Source organism: Centrocercus urophasianus, unplaced genomic scaffold (assembly GCF_019232065.1).
Source record: "Centrocercus urophasianus isolate 14NV4802_14NV808 unplaced genomic scaffold, USGS_Curo_1.0 seq_23, whole genome shotgun sequence".
Lineage (NCBI taxonomy): Eukaryota > Metazoa > Chordata > Aves > Galliformes > Phasianidae > Centrocercus > Centrocercus urophasianus.
Genome location: NW_024884789.1, coordinates 13,085,347 through 13,105,635, shown reverse-complemented (window position 1 = coordinate 13,105,635; position 20,289 = coordinate 13,085,347). Strand labels below are relative to the sequence as shown.

At 38.8% G+C, this 20,289-nt stretch overlaps 1 protein-coding gene across 3 annotated transcripts in view; it reads right to left on the bottom strand.

Annotated features, from left to right (window-relative positions):
* Window positions 1-20,289, bottom strand: part of RNF111 (ring finger protein 111) — a 54,177-nt gene that overhangs the window by 4,224 nt on the left and 29,664 nt on the right. For all 3 annotated transcript variants that reach the window (XM_042823917.1, XM_042823916.1, XM_042823918.1), the window contains exons 5-12: window positions 19,120-19,317; window positions 16,068-16,387; window positions 14,981-15,236; window positions 13,983-14,334; window positions 11,773-11,898; window positions 10,572-10,698; window positions 4,815-4,907; window positions 3,761-3,856 (exon numbers count right to left, since the gene is read on the bottom strand). In XM_042823917.1, the coding sequence (XP_042679851.1) occupies window positions 3,761-3,856; window positions 4,815-4,907; window positions 10,572-10,698; window positions 11,773-11,898; window positions 13,983-14,334; window positions 14,981-15,236; window positions 16,068-16,387; window positions 19,120-19,317 (1,568 nt within the window). The remainder of the gene's footprint in view (window positions 1-3,760; window positions 3,857-4,814; window positions 4,908-10,571; window positions 10,699-11,772; window positions 11,899-13,982; window positions 14,335-14,980; window positions 15,237-16,067; window positions 16,388-19,119; window positions 19,318-20,289) is intronic.

Below are 20,289 nucleotides of genomic sequence, written 5' to 3'. Positions count from 1 at the left end.
GCTCCATGACACCAGAGGTGCCTACCTCTCTAAGCTTTGTCCCAAATTCCTCCACACCCCCTCCCACTCAATATTATTCAACTCTCGTGCAGATCCCTACATGATACTCATAATGAGAAGCACATTCAGGAAACATAACAATATGATTACGCCATTTTGAACATTCTAGAAGCATGCAAAAAATTTCAAGGGGAAAAAATGGAAAATCTGGGAGGAGGAAAAATTGAAAACCTATTTAAACATCTCATCCTGTTAACAGATTCCCTGGGAAGGCAGTGTAGGAAGTCAAATCATAACACCCTCTAGAGTGTAATTTTTAATGCTTAAGTTGTGCTACAATGTATACAAGCACCAGATGCATATCCCCATCAGTGAGCTTTAAGCATTATGGCCACGCAGATCTGTTATCTCAGTCACTGTCAGTGTGTCATGGTTCTATGTTTTTGTTTTCTTTATGGTTTCAGTATTCCACATCAAAACATCATGTAGTGTACGGGGCATTAAAGTGTCACTGCCCCAATCCCAGGTACCTATCCCTGTGCATTACAGCAGTCACGGGATCTGGCCCTTCCGGGTGGGGGGGGCGCTCTCTTGCTGCCTGGCAGTGGGTGCTGGAGGGTGCTTTCCTAGCCGTTCCAAGCTTTTCAGGTTTGAATCGGTCCCGGGAACTCTCTCTCTCTCATCTTGTCTGATTTATTAATCTCAATTTCAATTAAATTGTATATATTGTGTTATCTTGTATTCCAATATTATAGTAAAATAAGTTTTCCTCCATAGATTGTTGCCGCTGCTCTTTTCCTCCCTTCCTTCCTTCCCATTTTTTGTGGGACTAGGGTGGGGGGGGAGGGCAGAGGCCTGTCACCCCCTGTCACGGACATAGATTGATCTGATCAACTCCGTGACAGATTTTTTGGCGCCCAACGTGGGGCTGCTGCTTTTTAGCTGTTAGAACGAATGTCTTTTTCTCTTTGCTCTTAGAGAGCTTCGTTAGAGAGCATTATTATAGTTTAGGTTTCTGTGCTGGAAAACCTGACCTTGAAAGATTAGGCGTACTGCCAGTGTTCTGGGATATTTGTAAACTTTGAGCACTACTTAGTCTGGGTAGTGCCTTTTTTTCCTTTTTTTTTTCCTGCTCTTGTTAGCTTCAATTCATTAACCCCTTTTTAGCAGGGACCTCTGATGAACCCACTCGTTATCGTGGGGGCGCTGTGTAAAGGATTTAAAGCAATGGTGTTACTCACAACCTACTGGCCAATAATCCATCTTGCACTTACGTGTGTTGGAATTGCATCCGTATATAGGTACCTAATGGCACTGATGGAGACACCTATGTTTCACCTACTTGCAATGTGGTATGATTTGAATTTTGACATTTACATCCCGGAAGGAATGGCTAATTTCACAAACAACTACATCCCAAATGGAATGGCTAATTTCACAAACAGCTACATGCCAAATGGAATAGCTAATTTTACAAACAACACGATGTTCAGACCAGTCTCCAGGTTTTCTTCTCGGTTTGTCAAACGTTTTACGAATCTTGAATTAATACTCATGTTGGTCTGTGTGTCATTAAGTTCTCTGATTGTATTCATAATTGTGAATAATAAGAGGAAGGAGTCTCTTCCAAAACCAGAGAATGATGACTGGCAGGGAATATGGAGAGGTTTAGGAAAGGTCTTAGAAGCATGGGGACCCGCAGTGTCATGGGATTTTACTCTCGAACACCTGTGGGATCCTGAGAAACTAAGCCAGTATTTGAGTCAGGGACTATGCGGCTTACATAAATCTAAGGAGGTACAACTTATTTGGGGTTTGGCTTGTGCTTACCGTGCCCTGTATAATACCATTCTGGAGAGAGAGAGTTTCCGAGCTGAGGTTCAAGCTAAAGGGGAAAATCCCCAAGTCAAATCTAATCGATCACAGGAGACACCAGTAACAATACCAGTTGCTCCTGTGGAGGGTAAGAAATGGAAACGAGTGTCTTCGCGTCTTGAACGAAAAAGAGAAGAAGAGGAGGAGGAGGTGGAGGAAGATCCAGGCGAGGGGCCCTCCTCAGAACCACCACCATCGCGAAAGGCAAAAGGGAAAACTAAGAGACGTGCAGAAGAGAGTGATGAAGAGGAAGTCTCTATTACTACTCGCCGGCCTCTAAAGATGACTGAAATCCAAGGTTCAAGAAAGGAGTTTACACGGCGCCCGAATGAAACTCTTGTTTCCTGGTTGGTTCGCTGTTGGGACAGTGGGGCCCATAGTTTGTCTCTGGATGGTAATGAAGCTCGCCAACTAGGTGCCATTGCCAGAGATCCAGCTATTGATAGAGGAATTAGTCGATGTTCGGATGAGGCTGCCTCCCTCTGGGAACGAGTGTTAACAGCCGTGAAGGAAAAGTATCCCTTCAAAAATGGCTTGAAGATTGCAATGAAAAAATGGGATACAGTTGAAAAGGGTATCCAGTATTTGAGGGAAATAGGCGTGGTGGAAATGTTGTACGACCCTGACTTTGTTCCTAACCACCCACACCAAAACCGCGACCCTGAAAAAGTGAGGACAACGCCTGAGATATGGCAGAAAATCGTGACAACAGCACCGGACAAATATGCCTCTACACTGATGTCAGCGTGTGACAGATTCAACGAACAACAGAGAACGCCCTTAGTTTATGAATTAATTGTTACGCTCCAAAACTACGAACAATTGCTGTCCCCAATTCATGCTGCTGTTGCTGCTATATCAAGAATGATGACGGAGCAAGTGTCTCAACTGATTAACCGTGATAAACCTGTAGCAGTATCAGAGACGCTTGATGAAGATCAGGATAATCACAAGAGTCTATCGAAGGATATGAAGGAGGTGAAGGAGATGATAAAATGTATGCAAGCCCACCTAACTAAAGACGAAGAACCTTCCTTCTCACGTGCACCATCAAAGATCTCAGCTGTTAGAAGCAAACGCTCTCCGGCTCAAGTAAGGGGTAATACACCGCGAATTGCCTTATGGTATTACCTGCGTGACCATGACACAGTGCCCCATGTTGGTGCCAATTTCTGTTGCAGGTTGACTTTTTTTTTTCAGCACAGCAGGGCCTAGTGCCCCAGCCCTTTCCCCATGAGAAGCTAGTGGAGAAGTGAGAAGGAGATTGAGAAACTATTGATGAGGAACGGTAAAAAGAATATGATTTAGTGAAATATAAAAGTAATTGAGAGTAATAAATCAAACTGATGGGAAAAGAAGCATCTCCTAACAGTGCTGTGAGGTTTAGTGGCGCAGAGGAAAAAGGGATGCTTTTACATCACTCCGTCATCCTCCCAGAAACCACATGGGAAGGACTGAAACATTTTGGAAAGTAGTTCTTCCATAGCAGCTGTCCCAATTTCACTGCATGATGTCATGATACAGAATACTTACGGAAAACCATGACACTCCTCATCATTCTTATTTTAAGGTGAAATCTGCATGCCCCAACTTGAAAACAAAACAAAACAAAACCCAACGTGCTATGCTTTGACCTGTTTGTATTTTAGAAACATAGTATTAATGCCAATACATTATTTAACACATTACAGCAGCTCTTCATTTGGAATTGCATTTTTTATTTCCTTGAAGGAAGTGGCATTGTACACTTTGCTTACAATCCCTGAAACTGCAAGATAAAGGAAACGTGTGCGCTTTGAAGTTGACATTCCTGCAGATCTAAGCTAAATGTGTGTTAACTCCTTCTTGAGAAAATATCACAGCCCACAGTTTGAGAAATCCTCACCTTTTTGTATTTATGTGGATATGTGCATCTTTCTATAGTTCCCTGTGTTGCTCCACGATTCACATTGCCTAATCGTTCCTCCAAGTGAATCAGCTCCTAAAAAGTTAAAGGAATAAACAATGTAAGAACTGATATTTCTAATGTTTTGAATAAATATTAATTTTATTCTAACTAATCTGCAGAACTGATAGACAACTCTCCATGTCATAATTATTCAAATACAAGCCAAAAAAAGGGTATGTTGTAGTGGAAAAGCGATGGGTTTTCATAAAAACAAAAAAAAAAACAAAAAAAAAAAAACAACAAAACAACAAAAAATCCCACCTAATACTGCCTAGTATTTTAAGTCACAGGGAAACACTTTATAATAGTGAAAGGACTATTTGTCTGCTAGTAACATTTGAGTATGTTTACATGTACTTGTGTGTCAAGTGAGGAAAACACAAGCAAACCACACTAGTCTAACAGTTTTCAGAGCTTAAAATGGGGGGAAAAAAGGTTGCTTAAGCTGAAATACAGTAACTTATTTTTCTCCAGCAATGAGTTTACTAGAAGCATGACATGTCACTGAAGATGTTTTCAGTGGACTAGCTCATTAACTCTCTGCATCTGATACTTTTTAAAACAGAAAAAAAACACCAAAAACAAACAAACAAGAAAACAGATTAACCTCCTGCACTACATAAAAAAAAGACACAATTGTCAAAGTTGCAAAGTTTCACCCTCACTAGGAGGATTTTGGCACAGTCATTCAGTGACACCAGTACTTATTACCAACATGTTATGTGAGTCTTTAGCAGGATGATGAGGGAGGAGACCAAGATGTACAGTCAGTTCATAACCACCTAAACCTACACTGACCAGGACATCTTTTGTTGCCTGATTTTTCAAGATGTTTTTGTCATCTGTTCACAGTCCAAGACAGTGAGGTCATTCTTTGAATTAAGAGTATTTTCTTTATTCTTTTAAATCGACATATAGCACTAGCACACACCCTCCCCATATTCCATCATGACACATTTTGGAACGTATCTAGTTTTGTTCTATTACAAACCTCAAAATTGCCCCTGAAAGGGCCTCTGAATGATGTTCCATCCAATCCCGATGAAATGTAACGGATGTGAGGGTAGCCCGCCATGTCTGGTACCTATTCAAACAGCACATGTTAAGTTAAACCTATTCAGAACAGTTCCAGAATTTTACTGTTCACTTTGTAAATTTTAAGATCCTTTTGCTTTTATTGAATCACTCATTTTACTCCTCAGCTTGAGCATACAGTTTCAACTGACAGCATAGCATCGCATCACTCCAAGCTCTCTGAATATAACCAGAAATAAAACATAAGTGAGACTAGATCCTCTACTGTAAACTGTCCATATCTGCCTTACATATTTCTTGGCATCATGCCAGCTTGGAAAAAAAAATCTCTACCTGCTTTGTATACACACACCATGAATATCTACCTGCATTTGTAAACAAACACCCTAAAAACTTCGCTTGAAGTTATCAGAAATACTTGCTACAGATTTTCTAATGTAAGTTTTTGATATCATGGAAGAAACAAGGCTAACATCTCCCCTTGAAAAACAGCCAGTCTCTTTACCTTACCCTAAACAACCAAACATCCTTTGACACTTCAAATTTATAGGCAGATAAAAGTAACTCCTGAAAACTACATAGATCTGATAATCTACAGTCATACGCTTTTCTACATACACTACATTCAAGCATCCACTGCCTTCCTTGCATAATCAGAGATACAAAAGCAGTGAACAAAATACTGGCATTCAGCAATAAACCTACAGGCACTTCAAACACTACTACTTTTCATAGAGAAAAGCAGAAAGGTACTTAAAATAACAAGGAACACCTTCACAGCAAGGCTTCTTCCTTCCATTTTGGCCCTCACATGACAGATGAGTAACGGTACTGACAGTTTATCAGAAACATACCAGAGGCAATTTTAATAACATAGTTAAAAAACCAAAATGATCAGTAGAATTTCCTTAACATGTATGCATATATGTGTAAGAATTTCCTTAAATATATAGAGTGCACTGATATGAGAACCACAAGAAGCAGTTCAGACAGGATTCTGCAACTACAGAATTTTACATCAAAAAAGCCCCATATTTATCCACATACCTAAACATTTCATGCAAATATAATGTCTGTTACATAGGTCTTACTGTTTGTCAATACAAAATGTTAATTTGGGAGACTGCATTAATACAACCATTTGTAAAAACTACACTCCCTCGGATTAGCAGTGACTTATGATCCGTTATCCATTTCAGCACATAACCCTTCTTTGTTTTCTGTCTACAGAAAAAGCATTTAAAAAACTAGTTCACTCATCCACACTACAACTCCTGCTTTTTTTTTTCTTTCCTATTAGGCTTGAACCTGCTTGGCATCAATTGCAGGTTTAAACTATCTTTACTACGCTGTAAATAAGCTTCCTCTGCTTCAAGGAAAGAAAATCCTGAAAAAACTAATCCATGTCTCGAGATTGCTTTTTGCTTCTTGTTTTCATGATGCACCAGGATTTGAAAACAGTTTGTGAGAAGAAAAAAAAAGTATTTTACACATGGTTACAGCATCATTACAGGCACTGCAAAGTGCGAGGTGTCACAGTGCTGTAGCACAATACGGCCATCCGCAGTAACCCTACAGAACTGTGTAAACAAACCATCAGCTGCTTGGGGTAGGAACTGAGCCTCTCAAGCTACCTCTGTCATCGCTCTTTTTCTGGTTCCTAGCAGAAACACTTAATGACTATAAGTAGAAGTTCATACATTAGATTGAATCAGTGGGGTGAGAGATCCTGTCTGAAATAGTTTTTACAAAGCCAAACACTGCACAAAGGCCTTGATCATCGCACATATGATAGTTACAGCTCCGATTGCCTCAAAGGTCAGAGCTTACCAACTGCAGTGATGTCTACCTCCTCAGGTCTCCCAGCTGGGAGGAGTTCTGCTGCTGGAGACTCTTTGAGAAATCTACTCACGTTAATTTTAACACCACTAAACCGAGTAAGAATTTCACAGAGCGCATACTGCAACACACAACTGAATTAGTGGAAGTGCTGGGTAGGACACATGTACTTTCACACTAAAAACTGTGCCTTCACTACCATTTAACAGTTACCATCAGGCTTCAAATACAAAAGTGAAGATTTTTGCTCTCTTGAAACAGCTTCAGAAAAGTTAAGCACAAATGGAAGTGCACTTTCATTAACTTTTGAAAGTAAACCTAAGAATGAAAGACTTAAAACTAACATTAGCCTGTGCTAAATGCTTGTATTTGTGCTTTTGCATACAGTCACATTACAATACGTGCTTTAAGCAGCAGACTCTGAATCTGCAAAGTTCAGTACAAGTTTTTGGCAAACTGTCTCCTGTAGAACAAACATCATATGTTTCTAGTTCTGCACTTGTTATCAACATTTCTTCCCACCAACATAAAATTGCTTTAACGTGAAAATTCAAGGTCAAGTCTGAACTATTTACAACCCAAGTACTCTGAAGCAGAAATTGCCTACAAGAAAGATAGCTTTCCTTGCTATTCTGCTTTCAACTCCTCCCATATTTGCAGGATTCTTCTGCCTTTCAGTTCCCGGTCAGTGGAGAGATTTTCACATTGTATTGTACTATTTATCTTGCCTGTTTTCAACCTTTGATTCAATGCCTTACATTACAGATGACTTTCAAGCTTTTAAAATCAAATCAGAATACAGTTATCCAGTTAGCAGCTTGGATACATTCAAAAGGAAGTCAATTATTATTATTTTAATAAGCTGAAGTAAAACAGAGGTTGCAGTTTTCAGAGACACTGTGGGAAAGAACATTTAATACATGCTGCACAGCTGAAGTCCTAACTCTCTGTGCCGAAGAGAAACATAAAATGAATGCTCCTCAATAGCCCATACAAAAAAAAAAACCTGAAGAACACAGTTTCATTCTTCTTATTTGAAAAACACAGTTAAGTTTGTTGCAAATACTCAAGGCTATTTTAAATCTATGGTTCACCTTACAAGCTGCAGTAGCTACACTGAGTTCCAGTCTTGACAGTTCTGGTAATTCACAGCAAGTTTGTTGGTTTTGCTGTTTTGTTTTGTTGGGTTTTTTTTGAACAGTCAGGTACATCATAAGTCCGTGACACTGTATTACTGCAGTCAGTGAGAGGTGAAAATGAAAGGGGAAAGAAACAAGGACTTTGCTTTGATAGCAGTGCCTCCTATTTATTTCCATGGAAACTACAACAGACACAAAGAGCACAATAACATTTGATAGAGCAAACCTCTCAGCTACAAAATACTATTAGAAAAAAAACAACAGACTGCCTTAAACTCACATGACTTTTTTTAGTCGAGCTACTGCATGAATTACTTATAAGGACTTTTTTTTTTTAAATAAAGACTAGAACATCAACAGTTGATGATACTTTCACCAAGAACACAATTAATGAGATTTATAAATACTCAGTACAGTTTTTACTTACAGAAGCAAGAAAACACTCCTCATAACTTGAGCCAGTCTTAGCAGAGCAATCCTACATACAGTTCAGCCTGTCCTTCCCTGCCCACTTTCTACAGTTACAATGGAATTATCCTGGTGACAGCAGCATTCTAATCTGTTGCTTTTCATTAAAAGCAAAATGTCACCTTTGGTTGATATCCAATTAGTGTTGTGGGTTGCCTTTTTTTTTTCCTGTTACATGAAAAACATTGCAGTATTTACTTCATATTTGGTTAAATTATTTTTGCTGACAAATCTCCACATACACTTAACTGAAGAAATCTTTGGCTTTCATTATTGCTATAGAAGGGCAGAACCATCAGAAGGCATGCGTCATGCTTTGAACTCATTCTACACACAACTGCTAGTAATGCTGTAGCCTGCCTTTATGTTCTTCTAGTGTTTAATCTGAATACATTTCTAATTAGTCAGAACACAACTAAAAAGCCTAACACTCCATCTGACTGCGGCAGAGTTCCAAACAGATCCCATTCAAGGAAGTACTGCTTACTAATGTCTACATACCACAAAACATGTCAGTAAAACATGTACAAAACCTCAAAATAAAAACTTCCACTTGATCCAGAGATTCATTAATGACTTATGAGAATTAGATACTCCTACTGAAATGCATGCACAAAATTTTTGTAGAGTTGAAGAATCCTACTTCATCTGACATACGATTTAACAAACGCAGCTATTTGGCAAGACTCTCAAAAGTATTTTATCAGACATTCAGCAAATGCTTCTAAATGCTATCTACCATAGCATTCTTCCATTCTGCTGCCAACAAGAATATAAACGGGGATCTGAACTACTCACTTGTGCAACATTTTAGTTGTAGGCACACCTCTATGAAAGTTAAAATACAGCAAAAGCTTCTCAACACATTAACATGAGGATAAGATGAACTCTCAAATTTCTAGAAGTTTCAGAGGAACGGTGGAAATACATACAATAATTGACTTACTAGCCCTGACAGAAAGTGAGATGAAATAAGCATATGTTTAACTTGCTGCCTCTTAAAGCAATCAGTTCACTTAACTACTAGAAGGGCCTTTTCTCACAGTGAGAACAATTGATGTTATCTGTTGTACAACACTACCTGAAATAAAAGTGAGAGACAGACTTTTTTTTTTTGGCAGCATGAAAACAAAAACAAAAAGAGAACAATGCAGAAAAATCATAATCTGTATTGGTGATGCACAGGAGGTAAACGTTATATAATAGGAAGTTTACTGGCTACACAAAAATACTGAATTTTAGGAGTGCTCTAGAATGTCTGCAGTAATTAAAAGTTACGCCTCAATGAATTACGAACTCTGCAGGTATTAGAGAAATACTTGTGGACTGTTATGTTGGTTAAGCTGCAAGGAGTATGCAGTATAAAAACAGAGTACAGAAAGACAACAAGTACTGGTTATAAATATACCTAGATGTCAGTTCTGGCCTCTAACAGAAGTTCTGGATAGACAAGTCTTGCAAGTTGATTTTAAATAAAAAGTTTAGCATTTGTCTATAGATGAGCCCACAGTTTTGATTAGGTAATCTAGTTTAGAGAGGGTGAAATAACATAGGTTAGCCACACAGAATAGCACATTGAAAAACCAAACATACAAATTTTTTCTACATTTTTGTCCTCGTGAATTTTCATTGAAGAAAATTAAGAGTATTTTACGTAAACTTACATATATCCTTTCAAAGCTAATACTCTGCCAAAGTCACAATTGGTGGCTAGTTCACCCTCATAATTCATTTTGCTTGTAATCCATCACACAACAAAACTTTACTACTTTGTCATATGGAATAAGGTTGATGAACACCAATTATTATTCAAAACCAACCAAATCTCTAGACAGAATTCAAGATGCATATACGAACCTCCAAATGAAATAAAGCACCAGTGCCAACTCTTACACACTGGGGGGAAAGCTGGTACCTTTAACAACGTAAAACTCATTAAAAGAACACAAAAAAATTAAAAAAAATCAGATGCAGAGGGTCAATGCAGTGTAATGCATGTGACAATTTAGTTCAAATGTTTCATTTTACAAGAGCTGAAGTTAGAAATGTTAGTGTCCTGAACTATTTTTAATTATTAGACAAAAACCTGTTCTTCTAGCTCCATATCTAGGAGCAATGCAAAAACTTCAGATTGTTTTCTTCTTCACTTGAACCACTAACATCAGTATATACACATCTAAATAAATACAGTAACTCTTAAAATAATTTTCCTGACAAAATAATTACGATGACCAATCATCATGATTTTTCACATGCCATCTCCTTACCATTAGAGGAAGAGCCCCTATTTGCAAGTGATGAAGTCGAGGAGGTGCGTGGTAGTGGGCCAAGTGAGGATGCAAGGGCCCTGGAGGGTAAGTAGCTGCAGTCACACCAGCTTCAATTCCCAGTTCCCTGTCATGTGAACAAAAGTGGCATTACAATATATGTATATCTTGCCTCCAAAACAACTTCTTTACTTTGGATAGCATTAAATTATAGCATAGATACCGCAGCAGTGTTAAGTAACATCCTTTTTTCTTAAATGTTTCTTAGCAGGACAAGGGGTAACGGTTTTAAGTTGAGGGAGGGGAGATTTAGGTTGGATGTCAGGGGGAAATTCTTTACTAGGAGAGTGGTGAGGTGCTGGAACAGGCTGCTCAGAGAGGTTGTGGATGCCCCATCCCTGGAGGTGTTCAAGGCCAGGTTGGATGGGGCCCTGGGCAGCCTGGTCTAGTATTAAAAGGGGAGGTTGGTGGCCCTGCATGTGGCAGAGATGTTGGAGATTCATGATCCTTGAGGTCCCTTCCAGCCCAGGCCATTCTGTGATTCTGTAAATGTATTTAAATTTTCCTAAAAATATTCTTAGTCCTACCACTAACTACAACCAGGTTTAAAATCAGTTATGAAGACTCAGTATAATTTAATAAATTATAAATTAATAGAGACAATAAAAATTTATGGTGCTGAGCAATATCAGCACAGAGTCTTCTCTGCAGTTCATTTACTGTGACAACAGAAGTCATCACTCACGCACTCCTTCCCTAATGGTGCAAAAGTACCTTTTCCCAGATGATATATAGCAGAACTTAAATCTAACCTCCATAGTTGAGCATGATGAAATTTTAAGTAAGCTTAAATACAGATGAGATGCAATAGATTAGTTTGTGACTCAAATCCAAATCCTATTTCACAAAGAACAGAAATACAAGAATTGTATTCAACAACATTTTACTTATTTAAAAATCAACTACTGAAATAAATTACCTACTGCTGGTGACGCTCAATTCCATTTAAAAAGCAATGTATGTAAAGCCCTAGAAACATTTAACATATTGAGTGCTGTAAGCAACATTTCAAAGCCATATCAAGGTCTAATGAATTTCAAATTACAGGTGCACACAGTGCTTACTAAAGTCACTGCAAGCATTTAACAGCAGGTCTGTTGTCCTAAGTCCCAAAGAACTGAAATTGCACCTGATTACTAACCAGGCAGATCTCTCTGGAGCTTGTCGAGGATGGGAAGACATTGTCTGAGGCACATGAATATGATGTCCATGACCGTAATTCGGATGCATTCTGTGAGGATGCGGAGGAGGTCGTTCATGAGCACGTCTAAACAACATAAAACAAGAACAGTCAATTTAACATACTTGTTAGTGGTGAATCAATAAGATTTTAATCAATGTCACAGCCTGAATTACTTGAATACATTGAAATTAAATAAAATACGCAAAACATTCCTCAAACTGTTTTAATTTCAATTTACATCTAAAGTCAGAAGCTGACTTAGTACTCAAATGTGAAATCAGCCATGCTTCATATACGGCAGTACACTGGGATTTACCATCAGTACACTGGGGGCACCAAGTCACCCACTGTGATCTGGTCTTCACGTGGTAGACAGGTGAATCATGATCACAAAAGACTGGCACAGCATTTAACCCTAATTTCAAACTGTGGAATAGGAATGTAATCCAAGTGTACACGCACATGGTGGCCATGTCAAGACTAAGAATTATTTGTGGCAATGCTACAGAACTGCATCTTTGTCTATTTCTAGTAAAACTGTAATAGCAAACATCATTAGGTGAAAAATACATACACTAATCAGGACATTTTCCTTGAAACACATTTGCATCATAGCTTAAGTCATAAGAGTTGCCTTTGTATCAGCCAAGAGACCTGAATTTTATTAAGAGCAGTGGACTGCATTCCGATTCATCCCACCTTAAACTTTTGGACAGAGTAGATTAGACATTTGGTACATCTACAGAGCTAGAAAAGTAAAAAGTTATATATAAAATAGTACGTAAATAGTATAATTACATAGAAGTAATTCTACTATTCTAACCACTGTAAACTGACAATTCCCCAGAGAATCTATCAAATTTGTATAAAGTATGTTAGAAGCATTAGTTTCCTGCAAATGGTACATACAAATGTGGGAACAGAACTATAGACAAAACTCATTTCTAGTCTCACCTCCCTTCAGTTTATTAACCATCTAAATATAGGGAAAATTTGGAATAACAAACTTTACCAAAGTTCTTAAACAGAAATGCTGTCTTGTGTTCACAGGCAATGTACCTTCATATAGTGCCACCTACTCATTCTGTTGTTCTACCCAAAATTTGAGACCTAACAGTGAGGACTCTACTGTTCTCTACTTGCAATCCATTATCATAATAAGATAACCTAGGTACAAGGCTATGGTATAAGCTATTTCTAGAAATGAATTATGAAACACTGACTGAGAAAGCAAGGTAAGATTTGACTTTCCCTAGAAAAATAAAAGCACATCCATCATGCCACTGTGCGAGTTACTGCCAACAGGTTTTTATTTTGTCTGGAAACTACCTCAGAAGATGCAGTTAAAATCTTTTTTTGCAGCATTAACTTCTAAATCAGTTCCACGTTAGTTATCAGTACTATTGTTAGAAGAAACAACTGGTGAGCTTGTTCTTGAAATCTTAGCTATTTAAAAACATTATCTCTAAAATTAAAATAACTTCAGTCACAATGCGGCTGAATTACAAGCCAGTACTAACCCAATTGCTGTTGATACTAGCATCATAGGTCTAGTTTATCAACAGTAATAATATCTCCTAAACAGTATCACTAAACCTACCAATCTACACTGGTCACATTCTGATAAGCATTATTCACTCTCTTTTTCTTCTAAAAACGTGAAGGTGCAGTAAAGGTAGGTAGGTACTTAAGATTAAATCTTTATTAAACCTCGTAAACCATCTCTTATAAGTTAACTTTATTTTAAAGTATTAGTTATGTAAAAAGGATTTTTACAGTATCAAAAAGGCAGAAGACAATTTCAACAAATGTACTTGGAAAGAGCTTACGATGTACTTTCTGGGCTGTACAGCACTGAAAAGGAATTCCAGCTAGCTACCTGGAGCATAACTAATGCGCAAGAGAAACATAAGCTTTGCTTCTCTTCTGTGCCCCATTCATTGGGCTTCTTTCCTCACCTGTAGACCTTAGTGAGAGTAGTAATGGAACAAGTTCAGTCTTAATGCTCACTCAACCACAATGGTACGTAAAGACACTTCTTACCATGGTTTAACACTAACAGTTCCTAGCCATGCAATTACAATTTGAGATTCACATGCAGTATTTTACAAACCTGAGAGAAACGCATTATATGTTTAGTTATTGTTCTGAGTACATTTGTGACATACGTTGGATGTTGCATCATTCTTCTTCTCTGGACCTCCATCCTCTGGATCACTTCATGAGCATGAAGCCTCTGTGCTGGAGGAGCTGTCGCAGGGATGTGATGGGATATAGCCTGGTGTGCTGCTGGAAGATGCTGGGGAATCGGAGCAGCTGCATTGGCTAAAGGATGAGTTGGTGGTGGAGGTGGAACAGGATGAGAAGATGTATGAGAGGAGATCGAAGGATGGAAGGGATGCACTGGATGAGGAATAACGTAATCTACTTGAGGTGGAGGTTGTGGCTGAGGAGGAGGATTTCCATGAGAATGGGGACATGCAGAAGCTTGATGGTGAAGAGGTCTGGTCAAAGAAGCATCTGCAATGAAAAAAATCAGCAACTTTTAAGCCTGTCAAAAGCAGTTTCTGGACTAAATTTGTAAAAACAGTATCTTCATACAAGTGCTTCAACATAATTACAACAACACAAACAATAGCAGCATGAGAATGCGTGATTTCAGCGATATATCCTATAAATCTACATTTTTAAATATTACTACTACACTTGCTAAAAAATTTTTTTTTACTGAAAAAAAAATTACCTGTGATAAATGCTTAAAAGATCATGTATGATAAGATATTTTACTTTATTTTATAAAATACTCTGCTTTTTTTTTTCCCTCAACCCAATATTTTGTAAACACAATAAAACAAAAGAAATCAGATGAGAGTTGATTGAGTCTGCTCAAGCAGAATTCACTGAAGACTAGGGGAAGGAAACAAAAAAAACATCACTAAAATACAATTATTTTAATAGGAAACACATTTTTTGAAGTCTGAATATTAAAAAGACACGCCACTCAAGAACTTCCACAAGAAAATATTTTAACTTTCCATTGGTTCTGCTTAATTCCTTTATATAAGCTTGACTCAGTTTTAAGATCAAAGCAAGAAGGTAGTAAAACTTGTATTATGTTGTTAGGGAAGATTATTTTTCCTCTTCCCCCCATACAGCCAGTACTTACAAGGAGAATGCATATAATGCCGACAGGAAGAAAGCGATGCCTGAGGAGGAGGTTGGGGCTGTGGCTGTGCAACCATACTTGATCCATATCCATCTATTGTTAGCGATTGGCTTGGGCCAGCACCAGTCTGATGCCCATAAATTGCAGTTCGAGATGAAGAACCAGGACAGCAGGGGTCAAAAGCAGATGTTCCATGAAAAGCACCACTTCCATGACTTCTTATACCATTGCTGCTTAAGTCTACTGGCAATGCCTGCTGCATAAACAAATTATCTTTTTTTCAAACAATTCTTCAGACACTGAAAACAAGGTTATCCTCAAATATAACACCCTAAAAATAGGAATAAATATGATCTGAAGCAATTGGAACCCAGCTTTTTAAGACTTGATTCTGGAACATTCTTTAGATATGATTAACATTTATTATTTCTAAATTCTTGAACCTGACAAATGAGACTGAGCCAAAAAAAATACTATGATAGATGAATAGACATGTATGTGGGAGCTACTGTGCATTAAATCATTTGCAGGCAAACAAGCCTCAGCATTTTCAGTTGTGCCTAATGCATTATACTTAAAAACAGAACAGATTGATAGTTCCACACATTGTAAACTACATTTCCACAGTATTGTCCTTAAGATTTGTAACCATTCTGTTTCAGAGCTGTGATTTTACTTAAGTCTTAAAAATAAAACGATTTTAGAAGAGAGTTTTTCCTTTCATGAACAGAATATTAAAGGAAGAAACATTCAATTCTAAAGTAGCACAGCTATTTACAGAACTACTACAATCTGTACAGTACACTGCAAAGTATTTATGGTTGTTTTGCTTAAGTAGCAAAATAAAATAATATCATCTTACAGTCATCAAGAGAACATCAGTTGTCAGTGATTACTTATAGGGTTATGACACTTAGAATTCCTTTTATGCCCATACAGCATAACTCAATTTTTTATTTTAGTTCCTTTCTAAAACATCTGCTACAGAACATGAAAATAACTCACGATTCAGCATCCTATTCTAGTCTTTCTATACTTAATTAATAACTTGGAATCACAAAGAAAGAGTAATGAAAATGAAACATGCCTGGTCATGGTAACTGGTGCCAGAACTGCTGCTTGCTCCACAAGGTGCAGGCACTGGAGGAGGCCGTTCAACAGGGCAGCTGGAGTCACTGAATGAAGGAGACAAGGGAACTGCTGGGTGAGGGTTGTGGTGGTGATGGTGGTGATGTTGAAAGTGGTGGCCATGCTGCTGAAAGCAGCTTGTATGTGGATGTCCCAGCGCATGATGATTCTGTGAAGATCCTCCACATGGAGAATGCTGAGGGCAGCACGATGGTAACCTTGGCATGGCTGGAGGGCCAGTTTCCAGTGTCGTATTAGGTGCAGTTCTTCTTGTATCATCTTGAAATTAAAGAAAGTCAAGATTGAAGAAATCAGCAAAGTTGATCACAAAAAAAAGCCTGAAAAAACTGCACTTTGGTATGAAATAATTAACTGATTGGGAAATAGATCTAGACTAAAACAAAACAAACAGGAATAAAGAGGAAAAAAAAGATTTTACTATGCTTGCCAAATGAACCAAAAATCAATAGTTCAGGTAGACATATTCATGGGAATGACTAGCGGAAGTAAAGTGACACTTGCCTTATTATTCCAATAATTTAAGATGCATTATCAGTGGGGAAAGGAGGAAAGATCACCTCTGTTGCTGGTGTGAACAGATCTATTTTGATCCAGTGATATCAAATTCCTATGTAAATATGATCAGCTCAGCTTTTTTTGCACATCATCTGACTTGGAGGGAAGAGTAGCCATGTCTCAATAACGTTTTAAGTACCACCCTCAAAATCAACTCTTTTATATGCCAGTTTCTATACAGATTTATGTACATGTACATGCTTTCATCTACAGGTTCGAGGAATCTAAATGGATCTTTCACTTCCTTGCAGTGCACATTTTTAAAAACTCTACAACACACTGTAATGGAAGATTCCATTCCCAGTGAACTATATTCTGTCTCCTCAGAAAGAACTTTACTGTTGTTCAGATATAATTGAGCCATCTCAATGAGTGAGAGCAGAATGCTCCTGCACAATGTATTTCTCTTTGCCAAGAAAGGGAGCCAGGAGACCTGCATGGTTAACAAGAAACTGCTGGGCAAACTCAAGTGGAAGAGTCTACAGATCATGGAAGGAGATGCTGGCCACCTGGGAAGAATATGAGATTGTTTTCAGAGGATGTAGGGAGGCAAATAGGAAAGCTAAGGCCTCCTTAGATTTAAACCTTGCAAGAGGGGTCAAGGACAACAGAAAGAGCTTCTTTCAATACCTTGCAGATAAAACTAACGCTAGAGGCAATACAGGCCCACTGATGAATGAAGTGGGTGCCCTGGTGACAGAAGATACAGAGAAGGAGAGTTATTAAATGCCTTCTTTGTCTCTGTCTGTACTGCTGGAGGCTGCCCTGAGGAGCTACATACGCCCCAGGACATGGAGGAAGTCAGGATCAAGGAAGAGTTTGCCTCAGCTGATGAGGACTGGTGTTGAGGATCAATTACACAGTCTGGACATCCATAAATCCATGGGTCCTGACGGGATGCACTCATGGGTGCTAAGGTGGAAGTCATTGCTAGGCCACTCTCCATTGTGCTTGGTAAGTTGTGAGGACTAGAGGAAAGTAAATGCCACTCCAGTCTTCAAAAAGGGTGAGAAGGAGGACCCATGTAACTATAGACTGGTCAGCATCACCTCCATCCCTGGAAAGGTGCTGGAACAAGGTATATCAGGGATAAGAGGGTCATTGGGGGCAGTCAGAATGGCCTCACCAAGGGGAAGTCATGCTTAACCAACCTGACAGCCTTTTGTGAAGATAATCAGATAGATAAATGATTGTAAAGCAGTGAATGTGGTCCATCTTGATCTTAGTAAAGCATCTGACACCATCTCCCACAGCATCCTTGGAGCTAAACTGAGAAAGCATGGTCTGGACAATTGGGTAGTGAGGTGGACTGTGAACTGACTGAAGAAGCCAGAACGTTGTGGTCAATGGGATGGAGTCTAGTTGGAGGTCTGTATCTAGTGAAGTCCCTTAAGAGCTGGTACTAAGACAATATATTCAATATATTCATCAGCGACTTGGATGAGAGAATAGAGTGCACTATCAGCAAGTTTGCTGACATGCCAGAAGGCTGTGCCACCATCCAGCAAGATCTAGGCAGGCTAGAGAGTTGGGTGGGGAGAAATTTAATGAAACATAAACAAGAGCAAAGTGTAGAGTCTTGCATCTGGGCAAGAACAACCGCAGGTACCGGTATAGGTTGGGGACTGACCTGTTGGAGAGCAGCATAAAGGAAAGCGATCTGGGGGGGTCCTGGTGGAGAGCAGGATGACCATGAGCCAGTACTGCACTCTTGTGGCCAAGAAGCCCAATGGCATCCTGGGGTGCATTAGAATCTGATCAGTAGGTCGAGAGGTTCTCCTCCCCCTCTACGCTGCCCTGGTTAGACCACATCTGGAACACTGCGTCCAGTTCCAGGCCCCTCAGTTCAAGAAGGACAAGGAATTGCTTGAGAGAGTCCAGGGCCCACAAAGAGGATTAAGGGAGTACAGGATCTCCCTAAGGAGGAAAGGCTGAGGGAGCTGGGTCTCTTTAGTTTGGAGGAGACTGAGGGGTGACCTCATTTCTTTTCATAAATATGTAAAGGGTGTGTATCAAGAGGATGGAGCCAGGCTCTGCTCAGTGACATCCAATGACAGGACAAGGGGCAATGTGTGCAAAGTGAAATATAAGAGGCTCCACATAAATATGAGAAAAAAACTTCTTCACAGTGAGGGGGAAACATAACACTGGAATGGGCTGCCCTCCTCCTCTGGAGACATTCAAAACCTGCCTGGACGCGTTCCTGTGTGACCCAATCTAGGTGTTCCTGCTCTGGCAGCAGGACTGGACTAGATGATCTTTCAAGTTCCCTTCCAATCCCAGACATTCTGTGAAATCAATGATCTTTTTCAGATTCTTTTCCTCTCTGCTTTTCACAGTCACTCTTAACTCTTCACTGTTATCTGTTTAGCCTCCTCTACTGCCCTTGTACTGGCAGGTAATAAACCAGTTTAGAAAGCTCTTTTCTTCTGTACCTCCAGCTGAAGTACCAGCAGTGCTGCTATTGGGAAGACTAGAAGTTGTCTCTGGTGCTGCAGAGGGCTGGCTGGTGGAGACGTTTGGAGCTGCATCAGAGGCCTGCTCTGAGGTAGACGTACTAGAACTGTTACTGGAAGCAGAACTCACGACCTGGGGCTCCACTCTAGCTGATGTGGTTGGCACAACTGTTGGCTCTGGCAGAGGAAAAAAAAGTTTTCATGTTCTGTAAACTTTAAAAGTTGTTAAGATTTTTTAAATTGATATTTGTACGTTTAAAATTATTCTTACAATACATGTTAGTTTTGCCAGATGCTGAGAAAGTCAGAATACAAAAATGAGTATAAAAAAGTTGTTTTACTTGTGTGTGAACATTTGCTCGCGTATTTGCTGAAGTCTTTCATAAATAACAGGCAAACTATTCTATGATTAAGTTATTCTATGATTTCTTACCATTCTTCAATGCCTACAAAGCACAGGAAAGCTTTTGGATAACTAAGCAAGGTCATAAAACATCTAAACTAGCTGAACTGCCTTACAAGCTTCAGCCATTCTAGATGCATAGCATTGCAGGCCCCAGGAAGTTAAACTTGGTTTCTAGTCTCAACACACATTAAGCAGAGTCAATATATTTTACAGGATGAGGGAAAATACACTACTTGGTAAATTTTGGTCTCTACCTCACATCTGTGAACAGGCTAAATTTAAAAAAAAAAAAAAAAAAAAAAAGATATTTGGTGGTGTAATTCAAATTTAGTTTCAAAAAATTTGCTTTTGACTATATTTGAAATTTCTCACTGCTGACAGAGTAACAACATGCTGAGGAATAGAAGATGCCATAGAAAGATGATCATTCTTTTTTTTCTAGTAAAAATATCTGCATGAATACAATAAAAGGGCATTAAGACATTTCAAATTCTTCTCTTACACAAAGTCTTGAAATAAAATATGACTCATTCAAGGCCTAGATCTAATAAGTATATTAGCAACTCAGTAAGGAATGGAATAAACAACTCTTTCATAAATCATCTGTTATCTAGAGTTTAATGAACCATTCCAACATGCTGATTTCATTTAAAGAAAATATTTTTAGAAAAATGTAACACAAATTCTGTTTCACTGTTGCTTTTCTTTCCCCAGGATACATGTAGCTTAACACTGATAAGCAA